Raw genomic sequence first — 17,337 nt, 5'->3', positions numbered from 1 at the left:
GCGACAGTTGTATCTTGTCATCCCAAGATCCTTTCCTCTGATCCCACTGGTCCTCCAAGCACTCCTGCAGTGGTCTCATGTGTAGCCGTGCATGAGGCGTGAGGAAGATACAAGAGGCCATCGACCCCAGTAGAGAAGACACCGTCCTCACTGTTGTAGATGGAGCGGTCATAAGAGCCTGAGCCTTCCGAAGGATCGATCGCCGTCGCTCCTCCGAAGGAGACACGCTTGCTGACAGCGTATTGATGGTGGCTCCTAAGTACTGAATGCACTGGATCGGGACAGACTTGGACATGTTGATGTGCAACCCCAGCTTGTTCAAGAGAACACACGTCTTCTGGAAGTGTGCCTGAGCTTCTGAGAAGGAGGAGGCCTTGATCAACCAATCGTCCAGGTACGGGTAGACAAACACCTTGTTCTACCTGAGGTGTGCTGCTACCACTGCCATGCACTTCGAGAATGTCCTTGGCGCAGACTTCAGTCCGAATGGCAGCACTGTGTACTGATAGTGATTGGCGCCGACTTGGAATCGCAGGAACTTCCTGTGTTTGTGTGCAATGGGCACATGGAAGTACGCATCCTGTAGGTCTATTGCACAAAGCTAATCTACCCGCTGCAACTGAGGGTAAATCTGATGCAACGACAGCATGCAAAACGTTTCTATGCGAATCCACTTGTTTGCCTGACGCAAGTCCAGGATGGGCCTGAACTCGTTCTTGTCCTTGCGAACCAGGAAGAACCGGGAGTACAGACCTCTTCCTCTTTGAGACAGAGGTACGTCTTCTATCGCCCTTTTCCTTAACAGGATATCTGCCTCCGCCTGGAGCTCGCCTAGTTGATACCGTGAGCTGACCGGAGGGATCGCTGGAGGAGGGCTGATGAACCGAAGACAGTATCCATTGCAAACAATACTCAGCACCCAGTTGTCCGGAGTAATTTTTCTCCACTCTGCCAGAAAAAATTGAACGCTTCGACCCACCGGAGCAGGTAACAGATGAAGGTGAAGTAACCACTCAGGGTCGAGACCCGGCCGGGCCCTTGTTCGCGGTGGAGGACGGCTGTCCCCCCCTACCCTTTTGCCATTTCTGGAAGGGTCTCCGGAACTGCTGCTGCTGTTGTTGCTGCAGCTGTCTCGAAGACTGCCCCCGTCCTGTTCCTTGAGCACCGAACAGTCTTTGGAACGGTCGGTAGGACTTCTTCTCTTTGGGCTTCTCCAAGCCCACAGCCGTAAAGGTCTCCGCCTCCGCCTTCATGCGGGCCATCTCATCATCTGCGTGTTTTCCGAACAATGTTCCCCCGGAAAAGGGCAGATTGGCCACCCGCTGCTGGGCCTCCGGCTTGAGTGACGTGAGCCGGAGCCAGGCATGTCGCCGCTGATTGATACCATGGCAGTAACCATGTGCAGCCAACAGGGAAGCGTCCGCAGCCGCGCTGATTGGACACCAGCATCCCTTCCTTGAGGATCTCTTGGAAGTCCTCCCTCTTGTCTCTTGGTATCTCTTGGTAGCAGTTCCACGAACTGTTGCAGGGAGTCCCACAGCGCCCGGTCATAACGTCCCAGCAGAGCTGTATCGCTGGCTGCCTTCATGGCTGCGGAAGTGGTCCCACACGCCTTCCTTCCAGCCGAGTAGATCCATCGACTTTCTTTATCTGGCGGCACGGTGGATGACGGGGAGGTAGAGTGTAATTTCCTGGCCGCCGTTAATATCACCGAATCCGGTACCGGATCTCCTCTCAGAAAGGCAGGGTCAGAATCCGGGGCCCTGTACTTCTTTAGAAGTCTGGAGGGAGCAGCCTTCACCACCGCTGGCGTGAGGAACAGCTCCTCTGCAGGTTCCTTCAATCCAGGTACTAGTGGTAAAAGAGGGCGAGACAAATGCTTCTTGTGAAGCGTTTCGAATATCACGGACATCGTAGGTGTTGGAGCCGTCACCGTGATACCCAGCTTCGCCGCCCCCCTCAGGAGAACCTCCTTGAATGTGGCAATGTCGTCCACCGGAGAAACCCTGGTCTCAGGGGAGTCCGATAAGGTCGGCGAGTAGGAGCGGGTCCTGGAAGAGTCCGTGCGGGACCTAGACCCCCGCCTCCTATGGCAACGCCTTGATCTGGTGGAGGATCTATGGCGACTCCTAGATCTTCCTCTCCGTCCGGAGCGAGAACGTGACTTCCTCGGCCTAGGGCGATCAGCCGGTTCCACCGGTGCGGGTGTCTTGGGCTTGGTCGGGGCTTTCGGTCTAGGCGTACCCTTGGGAGGCGTAGGAAGAATAGGCAACGAAGCCGACCTCGGTGGGATCGGAGGCGGCTTCACTGGCAACACAGGTCCAGGTTGCGGAGGAGGCAACGGAGGAGGAGTGGGATTCCTCGGAGGGAAACCCCTTGGCAACGGAGGAGGGGGGAGTCACCTTCACCGACTGGGTATACACCTCGGAATATACAGAGTCCGACGAACCCCCTTCTCTACCAGCCTGGGACCTAGGCGAACCTCCCACGGCGTCAGGTCTCCTTCCATCTCTCTTCGACGTCAAAGAACGGCGACCAGACGGCGAGCGTCGGCCCCTAGACGTCGAGCGTCACTTCCTCGGCGTCGAACGCCTTTGCCTCGACGGCGACCTCGTCCGCCTCGACAGCGACCTCGTCCGCCTCGACGGCGATCTTCTGCGCCTCGACGGCGATCTTCTGCGCCTCGACGGCGATCTTCTGCGCCTCGACGGCGATCTTCTGCGCCTCGACGGCGATCTTCTGCGCCTCGACGGCGATCTTCTGCGCCTCGACGGCGATCTTCTGCGCCTCAACGGCGACCTAGACGACGAGGCCCTCCTCGACGATGGACGTCTCCTCTTTGCCGACAGCGAACGGCGGTGTCGCCTCGACGGCAAGCGCCGACGCCTGGCCTGTCGACGTCGACCGCTCGACGCGACGATGAAATAGTCACCGGGGACTTCGATGGTCTTGTAACATCCCTCGACGCCGAGCGTCGACGTCATTTCAACTCAGACGATGGGGAGCAGACGGTAGTCATTCCTCTCGACGCCGTAGTGGGCGCAATGGACCCAGGCGGAGAATGGTGACGTTTGCTGGCCTTCCTGGCCCTGGAGAGCCCCCCAGAGGCCTCAGCATGGGCAGAAGAAGCCCCTCCAGACCCACCTTGTGCCTTCATTCTTCTTTCCTCGAGGCCCTGAAGTCTGATCTTCTTTCTGTCCTTCAGGGTCCTGCCAGAGAAGCCTTGACAGATCATACACTCCTCTGGGATATGGGAAGCTGGAAGGCAGAGGATACACACCTCATGGGGATCCGATTTGGCCTTCTTCCTGGAGCACTCCGGGCATTTATCGAATAATGCAGGCATATTCGACAAAAACAGAGTGTCAGAACCAAGGAGAAAGGCACCAAAGTACTTAGAAAGCACTTAACTTCGAAAAAGCAGTGAAAACACCAAAAAAAAACTTGAAACGGGAGAGCTCTATGCTCCAGGGTACTGCTTGCAGGAGCCGGAAAAAAGAACTGAAAGTAAAAAGGGATCTGCAGTGCATTCTGGGATACTGTGAAGTTCTGGAAAGTTCTTAAAGGCACAGTATCCTGTTTTGAGCCACATAATGGCAGCCTATGGGGCTTGTCTGTCCATGTCCTCCTCTCTATCATTCCAGAGGGTTTTTGCTGCTGAGGCAAGGGAAATCTGGACAGGCTTTGCTGTTTGTGGATTTTTTTAGTGGAATTTCTAGTTGAAGTACTGGACAGTGTAGCCTGGTTATAGGCTGCATTATCTGTCTTTAAATTCTCTTTTAAGTGTCTGTGCAGTTCTGCATTTTTTCGACACTTTAAGAGATTATTTTTGATTGCTCCGGGGTCCACGCACATGGGTGGGACTATTCACTAGATTACGACCATACACAGAGATCCCCTACTACAGAATTGTATCTCACACAAGTGTAGAGGTTCAAAAGGTGGTCCCATCAGCCTGGTTAGAACCACGTTCAGGTTCCAGACAGGTGAAGGTGGGTGTCTTGGAGGAATCACCCGTTTGAGTCCCTCCATAAAAGCTTTAATAGCAGGTACTCTAAAGAGAGAAAGGTGTTGCCTGTTCTGAAGATAAGCGGCCACCGCAGCTAAGTGTATCCATATGGAACTGTAAGCTAGATTGCATCCGTGTTAATGTAATAGGTAACATATGATGTTTTGAGTAGATGTATCTAGCGGATTTATGTCATTATTGGTACAATAGATGACAAATTGTTTCCACTTCGCCGCATAGCATGCTCTGGTTGTAGGTCTTCTTGCCTCTTTGATGATATTCATAGAGTCAGGAGGCCAGTTCAGGTAACCAAACTCTGACTTCAGAAGCCAGTTCGCAAGGTTCAACTGTTGCGGATCTGGGTGCTGAATGTCTCCATGGCTGTGTGTTAAAAGACTGGGTGTTAATCGCAGCCTTTGATGAGAGGTAAGAGGTGGAATCATTAAATGGAGGTTGGTGGGAATGCTTTTGGACATAGTAAAATCATATACACACTTAGGAGGGGTTTTCTCCTAGTCATTTGAAAATATGTTACATTTTTTGCACATAGGTTCTAAGGCAATAGATTGTACAGGTGCTTTAAAAAAAAAAATGCTGCACCGGTAGGAGACATTTAAAAACTTTTAAACAAATTCTTGGGAAAAGATCCTCCCCATTTTATATAATGCCCTAGAATATATACCCATGAGTAAATGGTCCACTTTAAATTTATTTGAAGGCAAGCTCCACCAGATTATAATATCTTTAAGCCAAACAATTCCACTTCAAGCATTGCACTTAGAACCTACCCTTTTTACTGGCTAGTCTACATCGTTGGCAAACGTAATTATGGGGGTTTACAAATTATTACATACACTGGAAGGCACTCTAAAAGACTTCCGAAGGCTGGAAACTTTCAAAGGGAAAAGTAAAAAGCTATAACTTTAATAATAATCTTAAGGTTGCACTAGCAGAATTACAGTGTACCATCTGGAGATGCTTCCAGAAGAAGCTACACTAGTGACATCACTCACTGTTTAGTATTAGAAATATGTAAGCCTCACTCTGACAGTATATCTTAAGTAGAATCAAGGATATTTAAAGCTTTCTTTAGAACATGGTGTGAGACTATTTTTACTTAAGTTAAGATTAGGTCTTAACTTTAACTAGAAAATACTGGTCCGATATAAAGCCAGAAAGTGTAATATCTGCAATGACAGGACTCAAGACATTATGCATGTGCTTTCGGTTTGCCTTTTTGCTATGGTGAAGGAAGCTAGAAATCGAATTTTAAAACCTTTGTGTCTTAAATATAAAATGTTCAAAAGCAATGAATTGATTGCCCTGGGAATGTCACCCCTGATGAATTTGTTATAATTTGTGCACGTTTTTTAAATCGTTTTTACCAATGTATTAATTGTTAAGGCTTGCAAAGAGACTTTAAGACCCTTTATCTTCTCCTTTTAATTGTAATCATGTATAATTGTGAATAATGTTGATCTTAAGAGATCTGAAATCAATTTGTTTTGTTATTGAAAATAGTTGTTAAGTACTTTTCTTAAATTTATATTATACAACACGATTTAGGGCATTCCATTAGAATGGCCTTTTGGTTCTTGGTTATTGTAAAATTAAAAATCTGTTAAAATTATTATATTTTACTTACATAAATATTAAATAAACAAAAAGTCACTTGCAGTATTGTTACAAGCCATTATTCTGATGCGTTCTTATGAAGCGTCAAACTACAGAGTGAACCTGGCTAACCTGACAACCCACATAGTGAAATTTAACGTAAATATATTGTCTAGTTCTACATGTTACAGAACATTTTAGAGCGCTGCAAGCGAGACAAAACCTGGATAATGTCATGGTGTCCACTAGGCACCAGGAGGGCCCATTCAATTATTCTTCAATAGATTCTCCTATATTTGAGAAAATGGATAAAGGAGGTGTGCAACAATTCAGTTTTCAGGCCTTTTCTAAAACAAGGTTAATTTTATGGAGACCGTGCATTGCACAGTATAAGGCCACAGACTGAGAAAAACTTCCTCCATGTTTTGGCCATCTGAAAATACGTTGGATAATGAGTTGCAGTTGTCACATCCACTTGGGGTTTCAAGGCTTGATATGTTTGCAAAGTAAAGTTTGCGTTGCTAAACAGTCTCCTCAAATATAGGTTACGGATTAGCAAAACTGTAAATGTTAAAGTCCATTTTCTGTATTGAGAACTAAACGATAAGCGTTAACCAGTCTAAGCACTCTTAACTGTAGCAGAAAAGGGAAGTCAGGGGATAAGGTAGCAGTGATTTGCTGGCATTGTCCCAGTGTCACTTTACAACATTGCACATTGTAAGTCGGTGAGACGAGGGACCTAAACATTTAGCAGGTATTAAATCTATTCAAGTCTAAAGAAAACAAAAAAGAAACAGTAACACATTGACAGCATCTCAAACACAAGTAAAAATAGCACAAATCTACCACATACCTTACGAGGCTGCACAGAAACCCATGGCTGCTCCTTCATTTGATCTATTTGTTCCCAGACTTTGGATAGTTCGGACCAAACTCCTTTAAGATCCTGCAACTCTTCCAATGCTACCTAAGTAGAGTTGAACATAAAGTTGTTTTTTAAAATGAATCCTTGCAAACTTAATGACAAATGAGAGGAATACAAATCAAACATAGACGGTCATTGCACTGTGTAGCTTTCTTAAAAATGGTCTGCTAGGAGAAACTAAAACATTGACTAAAATAACAGTACTAGTCATTACAAATCTCAGCAAATGTCACACATGCTCTATTCCTTTAGATATTAGCTTAAAATGGCCTCCTTTCCTTGGCAAACCTCTTTCTTTTCTCACTAAATGTAATCTCTCGCTGATCACTTAGTTACTGACACATGTGGACAACACTGAGCAAGTCACCATAGCCAACACCTGGATCAAACATCAACTGCCTTTAATACAATGATCAAATATTTATGACTGAGCACTATCAAATTAACCATACTTTTCTGTAATTCAGAACTGGTATTACATCCTAACAGGATGAAATTGTGCACAACTGTTTAAAGATCTGCATCATTTGATCTTTAGGTGAGGGAAACTTAATGCAGCTTAAGTTGTCTTCTACAATTATATTCAGAAAATAAACACAGGCTCCTCACAACTGCAAAGGGCGGAAATAGATTAGTATTGAGAATATAAACTAGAATGCTTGGTTCCTCAATATAAAGAGGAAGAAATCACAAATCTAGCATTAAATGCCATGTGCTGAGCAACATTACTGTACATACCTGCACCCTTTCTTCGCTGCCACTCAGCAGTCCAGTATCAGTTAGTTCCAGTGCTTCCTTGGCCTTTGCACATTTTTCACGATCATCTTTCAGCCTGCTGAATTTTCCTTCATATATCGTCAGTGCTTGAAGTGCTTCTTCAGGACGCAGGCTTCCCTTAAAGAAGAATGTAATCAAAATATTGACTTGGTGCTTTTACACAGGATTTAATAATCTGTGAGTAGTCTCATCAGGATGCTATCATTGTTTCTGCAATTTAAAAATCATGCCCTTTTTAAAAGATCTAGCATACTGCAATTCAATACTGCTGCCTAGTGGTGGAACCCTATTTCGGGGGCATCACATAATATGAATTAATTTGTAGGTTGCTGAATGCCAGACAGCCCACTTCAACATACTAACAAAGCAACAATGGCCATGAGACAGTTCCCTGTGGGCCATCAGTAAGATTGGAAGAGCTGTGGTTTTAGCTATTTTCTAAGCTGTCAACTTTCAAATAATTGTTTGTGAGTGTGAGGAAAGCATTATAACATGTGCCACCTTAACTGCTAAAAAACTACCAAACCTTTGGTTTATCCCTACTCTGGTATTCGCAGGAGATTTTGTACCTACATATAAATCGTTCTGACCAGTGATTTAAATGAGCAGGTATTGTCCGGTACTGAATACCTGTTCTTCTTTCCTTTTAAAGGAAGTGCACCTGCATGTCTTAGCATGGTACCCAGGGCATAGGTGTACCCAGGGCCTACCAGGGGCTGCAGCATGTATTATGCCACCAGATTAGCGGCCATAGGCATCACAGGCTCCGCCCTTGACTGGCTAACGTCTTTTTTAGACAACAGATCCCAACAAGTCTGGATGCCGCCTTTTGCCTCCTCCCCCAAGAAACTTGCAACGGGTGTACCTCAGGGCTCTACCCTTAGCCCCCTGCTTTTTAATATATATCTAACCCCGCTCATTTACCTCGCTGAACAACTGGGAGCAAAAATAATGGCCTACGCTGACGACACTCAACTCCTGTTCACGTGGCCCAAAAACAACCTGGATACATCTGGAGCCCAAACCTGCTTGTCATCTGTCTTTCGCTGGCTTGCCCTCGCCCAACTAAAATGCAACGAAAGCAAATCTGAAATCCTGCTATATGGCTCCTTCCCAGACAACTTTGGCAACTCTCTTTGGCCGGCCGATCTACCATGCCCCAAATCCATCGGAGGCCCTGCCAAAAATCTTGGAGTCTGGTTTAACAATGACCTCAGATTCGAGGATCATTTAAAAAAAACTTACCGGGATCTGCTTTTCTACACTTAAAACTTTACGCAGGTTCTTCCCACTCCTCCCGAGAGCGGCCAAAAAAACCGTCATCCGCGCCCTCATATTATCCAGACTGGTTTACGCAAATGGGCTCTTCTGCGGCCTTCCTGCCTATCTGATCCATCGCCTCCAAGTTATACAAAATGCCGCTGTACGGCTTTTGTTTAATATTCCAAAAAGTTCAAGTGTCCGTCAACCTCTCCGCACCCTACACTGGCTCCCAGTTGCCCACAGGATTTTATTTAAAATCCTTGTCCTCGCCTATCGAGCTGTCCACCAAGCTGGTCCAGTCTACCTGAGGAAAAGATTCTCCCTATATGTTCCCAACCGCCCCCTCAGATCATCTAACCTGCACCAAATGACTGTCCCAAAATTCAAATACAGCAGGCTCGGAGGCCAATCCATCTCAGTCAGAGCGGCGAGAGCATGGAACACCCTTCCGCAGCAGCTAAGAACAGCCCCATCCATCACTCTGTTCAAGAAGGGACTGAAGACCCACCTTTTCAACATCACTGTATAGGGTCCCCCTCTGCCTTGCCTCTCATCCCTTTCGCGCCAGGATACTATTTTCTTAGTAACAGAGCGCGCTACAAAAGCCTCTATAATAATAATATCAGGCCAACTTCTCACACCCTCCAGGCGAGGCGCAGATCTAGTACTTCGCCCCCCTTTCAGCTCTGAGAAGTGCATGCCCTTCCTGTCTGCAGCTGGCCTTGTTTAGTAAAGGTGTGCTTTATATATTTTAAAAGCATTTCGATTTGTTTTATAAAATACTTATTTACATCCGAAAAGGGCAAGGTAGCGTGTGTGTGCGTGTTACAAAGCATCCCCCCACTCTCTTCTTCCGGCTTATGCTTGTTACTGCCTGCCTTCGGTGCATGTTCAGATCCCTCCGGACTCACAGGGTAAGTCTTGTTGTGTGTAAAATCAGCTGAAAGCTACCACTTCCCCTCCTAACGTGGTGGCTCGCCTCATATGGCATTTGTAGGTTTCTTCTGTGCTGTTTGCGTGCTTCAGTTACCTATTTGTGTCATTTGTTCATGTAAGATATGTGAGAAGTTGGCCTGAAATTCAGCGTTCGCTATTCTAGCGACCACTATGCATCGGTCCAAACGACCCTTATGGTGATTGGTTGTAAGTCAACCTTAGACCAGCTATCCTAGTAGCGTGGATACGAGCAGTCTTCGGGCTAAACTCTAGAGGGCGTGTTAAGCCAGCTGTTATACCATCACATACCCCTTGAACACCAAGTGAAAGGACACCACACAAGTGTTATGAAAATAAACAGTGTATTTATTAGAATCACAACAGCCCTGTACTCTTTATGAGGACAGGGTACTAAGCACACAACGAAACTCTTAGGAAAATACTTCAAGTGCACAATCAATACAAGTGCCCGAGGGCACGGAAAGTTTAGTGTTCTCGGGCGAACCCGATAAGGTAAGTCGGAAGCGATAGGGGCTCGGACCCTTCAATAAGGAGGCTATGCGGGCACCGAAATGCCGAAGTTACTTAGCCCAGGGGCTGCGGCTGCACAAGTCTTTACAGACGTCGGGAGTCTTCGCTGACGAACCAGGAGCCGGAAGGAAGGAGTTGCTGGCCGGCGACCAGTGGAGATAGTTCGTAGAGATCCAAGCCTGGATCAGGGATGGATGACACCTGAAAGCAGAGGGGACCAAGTTCGTAACTACTAGCCAGTAGTCAGAGGGTACCAGGAGGACACCGGATGATCGTCACCTCGACTAGGTGAGTGGGCGACGCTAGGCTCTGCAGTCTCACGGACCAGGAGGCGTTGTCGGCGACCAGGATGGAGGTGCTAGCTGTCACACGAAGGTTGATGCTGTCGGCGTCGCTGGGCCCAGGATTGGGGCAACAAGCCTTGGCAAATTCAGGGCCACGTGGTGGACCTAAAATGGCGTCTTGAGTGGACCAGGAGGGTCCGGGATGCTCTTCTTCAGAGGAGAGCAAAGGCCAGTCTGGAGCAACCAGACAAGCAGCGTTGGTTGTCGGGCGTCGTCGAGAAGGCCACAAGCCAGCGGCTAGTAGCCAGACAACGTGCTGAGCAGCAAAGAGCAGAAGGGCCCCACGCAGATCGTGAGATGCAGGGAGGCTGAAACTTCGGTGCTGGAGCTGCTCAGGGTCGGGGCTTCTCGGACCCCAGAGCACTCACCAGAGGATCCCTCGGCGGTCGTGCTGGTTAAGAAATCGTGCAGGTTTTGAAGATGACCGGTCCCTCGAGGTCTCGTCGCACCCACGGATCTCAGCTGAGCTGACGATGTGGGTAGATGTCAGAGGTGCCAGGGAAGCCGGTTCTCGTCGAGCTGGGCAGTCGGATTCCTGAGGAAGGACTGGCAGCAAACCGCAGAGTTCTTAGATGGTGCCTGCGGATGCAGGGTGACTACTCCTTAGCCACAAGGGAGAAATCTTGAGAAGAGTCGGGAGTTCCTTTCGTAGAAAGTATTCTTGATTCAAAGATGATCTAATTTGGAAGGGTCCCCGCTCCTGCCTTTATCCTAAAGAAAGGGGTGGGCACGCAACTAGGTCCTGCCCTAGGGGTAAGACCAGGAAGGGGGGTGGTTACACCCCTCTCCCATGCCGGACTTTCCCCAGGTCAGGGGCTGGGGTGCCCCTGGAACTGGTTCTAGCCGGCAGATGCGTAGTGAGCACCGGGGTGCCACTCCGCAGTCACCTTCCTGTAAAGCCCTGCCTACCCAGGATACACAAAACCCTGTCTGGGATGGTGCGAGCACCGCCCCGGACAGGAAACCCTTTGTCCAAGCTCTCCTCGCTGGAAGGACTCCCAGCAGCAGGAGGTCAGACTCGGGTCTGTGGTGGCAGCATCCATTTTGTGGAGCTGAGGCTTCAGTTAACTTTAACCGGGGTTCACAGTTACGTACATGTCGTGTCCCTCTAGAAGGGTGGAATGATAACCCCGTCGCCAGCATTGGCGAGGGGTCAGCATCCCGATTCGTATGACACCTTACTCGACATGTCTTGATAACGCGATACCGACGTTAGCGATAGGGTACGTGTTATCATGGAACAGCCATTGGGTCTTGGTTCCGCAAGCTGCAACCGGGCTCGGCTCGTGCCAGAGCCCAATTCACACGATTCCACGCACTCTGCTTTCAGGATTGTCAAGGCCTGCCATAGGAGTGACTGATAGGAATTCGGGTGTCCATTTTAGGGTTAGATATAGGCATACTATATCTAAAGCAAAGGTCGAGTACGCCACCTCGCCCCAGCTGTCGTGCAGCCAGTTGTGTCAGATTTAGATGGCCATCCAGGGGTGGCATAATACATGCTTCAGCCCCTGGTAGGCCCTGGGTACACCGATGCCCTGAGTTACAGGGTCTGACAAGGTGGCCCAGTCCCAATTGGGTAATGCACCTTAGGTACACATGTCAATTTAGCGAGAGAACAGCTAGGCTGTGGGTCTGATTGGCAGGCCCACAGCCAGAGAAAGTCGTAAACCAGTGAAACAAAAGCAAAAAAATCTGGGTGATCATAGGATTGCAGACCCTACTCTCCTACAAGATATATGTAATACATGTAAGTCACGTAAATACAACACATATTGCATTACAAATGCTATAGGTGTCACATTTGCGAAAGTAATAACTACTGGCATTGTAAATGACAAAGCTATTAATTTAGCGATTTTCAAAAACAAAACATGAATAAAAAAAGTGTCTTTTACAATACCAATATCTCAAACCTTCCTAATGTGAGACCTATTGCATTGCAAATGCTTGTTCTTTCTCTTTTGTTCCTACTCCTATGTTATTTTGTTACTGAGACTCACATTCCGATGACGGGGAATGATACAAAAGAATGGGAATCTATGAAAGTTCCAATACTGGGGCAAGCACATGCACACTGCCACTGCAGCCTGCATGTCTTGGTGCAGACAAAAACTGAAGAGTCGACATGGCACACATCCCTGCATGAGATAAAGGTAAGACACCCCTCTGGCAGGCCTTAGCCCTTAGGCAGGGTGCACTATATCACCTGTGAGGGAATTTCTGCATGATCAGATATGCCCCTGCAAAATCCTTGTCAATTCCTGGATATTGTAAATGACAAGGGAAGCCATAGTAAATGCATGGGCTGGACACTAATCATTAAGAGTTCCCCAGCTCCATGATGGCTTCACTAAGATATGGGATATTTGGTACCAATCATCTCAGCATTATGAAACTGCACTAATTTCAGTGCCGGATGTATTAGAAAGTGCACCCAGAGGACCACTTAGAGGGGTCCCCTGAAACATACCAATCCCTAGTGTGGTCATCGACTGGCCTAAGCCAGCCTGCTACGACCCAACAGTGTTCTGATCTCAGGTGGAGAGTGACTGTGCACTCCAAGGCCGAGAACAATACCTTTCCTGGGTGGAGGTCTTCACACCTACCCCTGGTCAGGAATAGCCATCCATGGCGGGGAAGCTTCAAAGGCCTGACACCTTTGTAATGTGACCCCAGCCTCTGCTGTTAGAGGAAGCAGATGCCCTTCCTGCCCTCACCCCTTTTGGGCAGGACAGGCATGAAAACGTACAAAAGGGTAGGAGGTGTACCCGCCTGCCAACTCCCCCCGTCAGGTGTTGAGGGCGAGGTTAAGTACACTTTTTAGTGCCTACCATCTTGAAGATGGTGGGATGCCTCCAATAAGGGATATGCCCACCCCCCACGTGGAGTGAGCATTTAGAGGGTGTAGTCACCCTTAAATTCTACATTTAGGGGCATTCAATGGGAGTGGCAGGTAGTAGCCAATGGGCTACTTACTTTAAGTGCCCCCTCACCCGATCCTTGAATTTCAGTTCCTGACGACCTAAGAAGAGCAGGACACTTCATATTCGCACTAGCAGAAAAGACTGCAGTAACAAACACACTTGGTCCCAGCCCTACCGGCAGGTCTGCAGCCCTTGTCGATCCTGCCCAAAAGACGACCCGTTCCTGCAGCTTAGCGACCTCCACAGCCTTGAGAGGACTGCCTGCCTTCGGAAAAGATCAAGATCTCCAGAGAACAGCAGGCCTGTTCACGAAGCAGCCATCTTTAAAGCAAAGACTCTGAACTCAAGAACCACAAAGCCTGCCCCCAGTTCCACCTCTGCAACCTATGCATCAGGCCCAAGTCCTAGTGTCCTACCGGATCCAGGTGACTTACTATGCCTACAGGCAGTGCTAGCTAGCATGGCACCCTGACACTTTCGTTTTACCTTCCAAGGGGCATGCAAGCTACAAAGGCAGTGGCATGGTCCTAGTGAGGGGGTCCCATGGGACCCTCTACAGCTCCCAGGACCTAGGTACCCAGGGTACCACTTACTAGGGACTTCCAAGAGGCAGAAGTACCAATTGGGATATGTTTTATGGAAGAAGCCCTGTCACAGGGGACCTGGTTGTTAGGGACCCTGTGCACTACAATCAAAACCTCATTGTAGGAAGCTGGGTTTCTGTTGCAGTAACCCCCCCACACACACAGTTTGCCAGGCTACTGATGCACTTTGACTTTGTGTCCTGGGTCCCTGCCAATCAGGGTCCCAAGGTGTGTGTTCTTTCCCAAAGCTGTAACTTGTACCCTCAAATGGCACCTGTCTGGCCACATGTCAGTCCCTTGTAAAAGGTACCATGGATACCAAGGGCACTATGCCAGAGAAGGACTCGAAGAGCTGCAGCACTTATTGTCCCACCCTTAGAGGCCCTGTACCTTTGTACACACACTGCCATTCCAGGCAGCGTGTTTTGGTGCATTTATTTATTGATTTTGAAAGTTTTATATACCGCGGACAAGATCCTTGCAGATATCAGAGCGCTTTACACAGAGAAGTACATGAGCATGGTTAAACAGATACATCAATAGGTCAAATGATACAAGTAGGTGGCAACTAAGCCCAAATAGGTGGCTACAAGGCCACACATGTGAGTAATAGAGCAGTTAATACAAAAACAAAAGGGTCAAACAAGTAGTATAGATCGGTGCAGAGTACTAACAGATAGTAGTTAAGGTGTATTTAGCCATGAGGATAGCTTTTACTTCATTTTTAAAGAGTGTGGTGGAAGAGATAAGTCTTGTTTCGGGCGGGAGAGAGTTCCAGATCCTGGGCGCCATTCCCGAGAACGAGCGCTTATATGTTTTTTCCTTCCGGAATCTTCGAGGTTTCAACAGAAGCTTGTTTGACCCTCTGGTATTTCTAGCTCCTCCAGAGATTGTCAGTCTGAGCGAGGTATCTGGGTGAGTTTAGATGTACCGCCTTGTGTGTCAGGCAGGCGATTTTCAGATGTATTCTAGCTTCAAATGGCAGCCAGTTCAGGGATCTCAAGTCCGGGGTAATATGGCAGATTTTTTTTGACCCAGTGATGAGTCTCGCTGCAGCGTTTAGAGAAGCTCTTAGGGGTGCGGTTGTAGTTAGGGGGAGTCCACAGAGGGCGATGCTGCCTTATTCAATTCGAGGGATGACTAGTGCTTGTACTGCGGTTTGGAAGTCTTTGGCTGGGAGGAAGGGTTTAAGTTTCCTCAGAGTGTTGATCTGGAAGTTTGCTCCCTTTGTTGCCTTGCTGATATGTTGCTGCATGCTCAAATTGGTGTCGAGTGTTATGCCTAGGGATTTTGCTGAGTCCACGATGGTGGGTTGGACATTGAGTGCAGTTAGGTATTTAAGCCAAATTTGAGTGGTGGAGGCCTTCGCTGGCGGTGAGATCAGAAGGAATTCTGTTTTCAGGGCATTGAGTTTGAGATGATTATCGGCCAGCCAGGATTGGGTGCATCTGATCGTTGAGTTCAGGAGCAAGATGTCCTTGGGGGACTGTAATTTGAGAAAGAGTTGGGTGTCAGCTGCGTACATGTGAAAGTGTACATTGGATGCTTGTAGCAAGGTGGTGAGAGGTTCCATGACTAGGTTGAATAGAGTTGGGGATAGCGAGGATCCTTGGGGGACACCTAGCGTTACGGGTATTGGCGAGGACATCCTGTTGTTGCTCTTGAATTTCTGCGGCCTGTTGTGAAGAAAGGAGGTGAACCACTTGAGAACAGTTCCAGATAAGCCCATTCTTGTGTTTAGGAGCTCTAGTAGATTCTCATGTTTAACAGTATCAAATGCTGAGGAGAGATCAAGGAGGATGAGGAGGCAGGTGTCGTTCCGGTCTAGCATTTGAAGTGCGTCGTCAATTATGTGAGTCATAGCCGTTTCTGTACTGTGCCCTGCTCGGAAGCCTGATTGATGCGGGTTGAGAAGATCAAATTGATCAATGTGTTTGGCCAATTGTAGTTGTGCACATTTTTCCAGCAGTTTGGCGAGGGTGGGAATGTTGGTAATGGGACGGTACTTGTTGAGATCAGAGGGGTCGGCTGTAGGTTTCTTTAGGAGAGGTGTGACCTGACCAACTTTTAGTGAGTCAGGTATGCTTCCCTGTTGGAGAGAGCTGTTGATAATTTTAGTCCAGAGAGGGATAAGCAAGGGGGTAAAGTCTTTTACTGCTGCAGCAGGAAGGGGGTCCCGTGAGGTGATTGGATGGTTTCAGGGTGCTGAGCAGTTTGCCAATTTCTTCTTCTGAGTATGTGCCAAAGGTTGACCATGTGGCATTGTTTTTTGGTTCAGTGGCTGCTAGGCACTGTGGTTTGGAGTAGAGGCTTGCGTCAATAAGGAGGTCGCTCTTTATGTTGTCAGTTTTTTGGGAAAAGAAAGCAGCGAAGTCTTCACAGGAAGGCGCCTCACACGCAGTGAGGAGTGGTTGGGGTTGATCCTTGGATTGTGATCTGATTAGCTCAAACAGTTTTCTCGGACGGTTTTTTGCTTGGTCGAGCTGGAGGCTGAAGAAGTCTGATTTTGAGCGTTTTATTTTCCTGAAGTAGGCGTTTCTCTTTTCCTTTAGGTCTTTTAGGTGCATTGCCGATGGATTGCCAGGTACGCTCTGCCATTCGCATGTCTCGTCTATCTTCATTGAGTCTCCCGTCGTACCATGGTTTGGAGATTATAGTAGAGGTTCTTTTTAGCTTCAAAGGTGCAGCCTCATTAATTATGGAGGTCATAGCGTTGAGATACTGATCAGTCAGTGTTTGAACGTTCGAATCGCCTGCCGGTGGCAGTAGGAGATTGCACCTGTTAGGATGTCAGAGTTTTTTCATGTCTCTTTTCCAGACTTTTGGCTTGGATACTTGAGCCGGGTTAACTTTTTCATTGATGAAGAATGTGACAGTATGATGATCTGACCAGTCACAGGGTTGGATGGAGTCGAGTTGGATGGATTCCTCTTTGGAGATGACCAGGTCGAGGATAGAGCCTTTCTCGTGGGTCGGGCGGTTACATATTTGGGTGAGGTTGAGGGCATCGAGGAAGGTTTTAAGACTATTTACCACCGCGTCCTTGCCATCATTCCAGTGGAGGTTGAAGTCACCAAGGTATATTTGGGTGAGCTGCCGTCCAGAATTGTTTGAGATCATATCCATGATTTGTTGAGAAGAGTTGGAGTTGTCCCTGGGTGGGCGGTAGATGCTGTGAAGAGAACATATCGGTTTGCCCTCACTGATAATGTCAAGGCAGATGTATTCCCAGGTTGTTGGGGATGGTAGGGAAGTAGAATTGACTTTCTGAACAGAGAGGTTATTCCTGTAGATGCATGCGATTCCACCACCTAATTTGCCTGTTCTGTCTAGCCTGATAATGTGGTAGTTGGGAGGGACCAGAATGTCCATTATAGGTGTCGAGGATTCAGTTAGCCATGTTTCGGTCAGGATGATTAGGTCAAGG

At 47.9% G+C, this 17,337-nt stretch overlaps 1 protein-coding gene across 1 annotated transcript in view; it reads right to left on the bottom strand.

The window, feature by feature from the left end:
• DYNC1H1 (dynein cytoplasmic 1 heavy chain 1) overlaps positions 1-17,337 on the bottom strand; it is a 1,654,074-nt gene that overhangs the window by 1,482,372 nt on the left and 154,365 nt on the right. The window contains exons 17-18 of the mRNA XM_086937823.1: positions 7,287-7,442; positions 6,477-6,590 (exon numbers count right to left, since the gene is read on the bottom strand). Of these exons, the coding sequence (XP_086793949.1) occupies positions 6,477-6,590; positions 7,287-7,442 (270 nt within the window). The remainder of the gene's footprint in view (positions 1-6,476; positions 6,591-7,286; positions 7,443-17,337) is intronic.

Source organism: Lissotriton vulgaris, chromosome 9 (genome assembly GCF_964263255.1).
Source record: "Lissotriton vulgaris chromosome 9, aLisVul1.2, whole genome shotgun sequence".
NCBI lineage: Eukaryota > Metazoa > Chordata > Amphibia > Caudata > Salamandridae > Lissotriton > Lissotriton vulgaris.
This window is presented reverse-complemented; position numbering and strand designations above follow the sequence as displayed.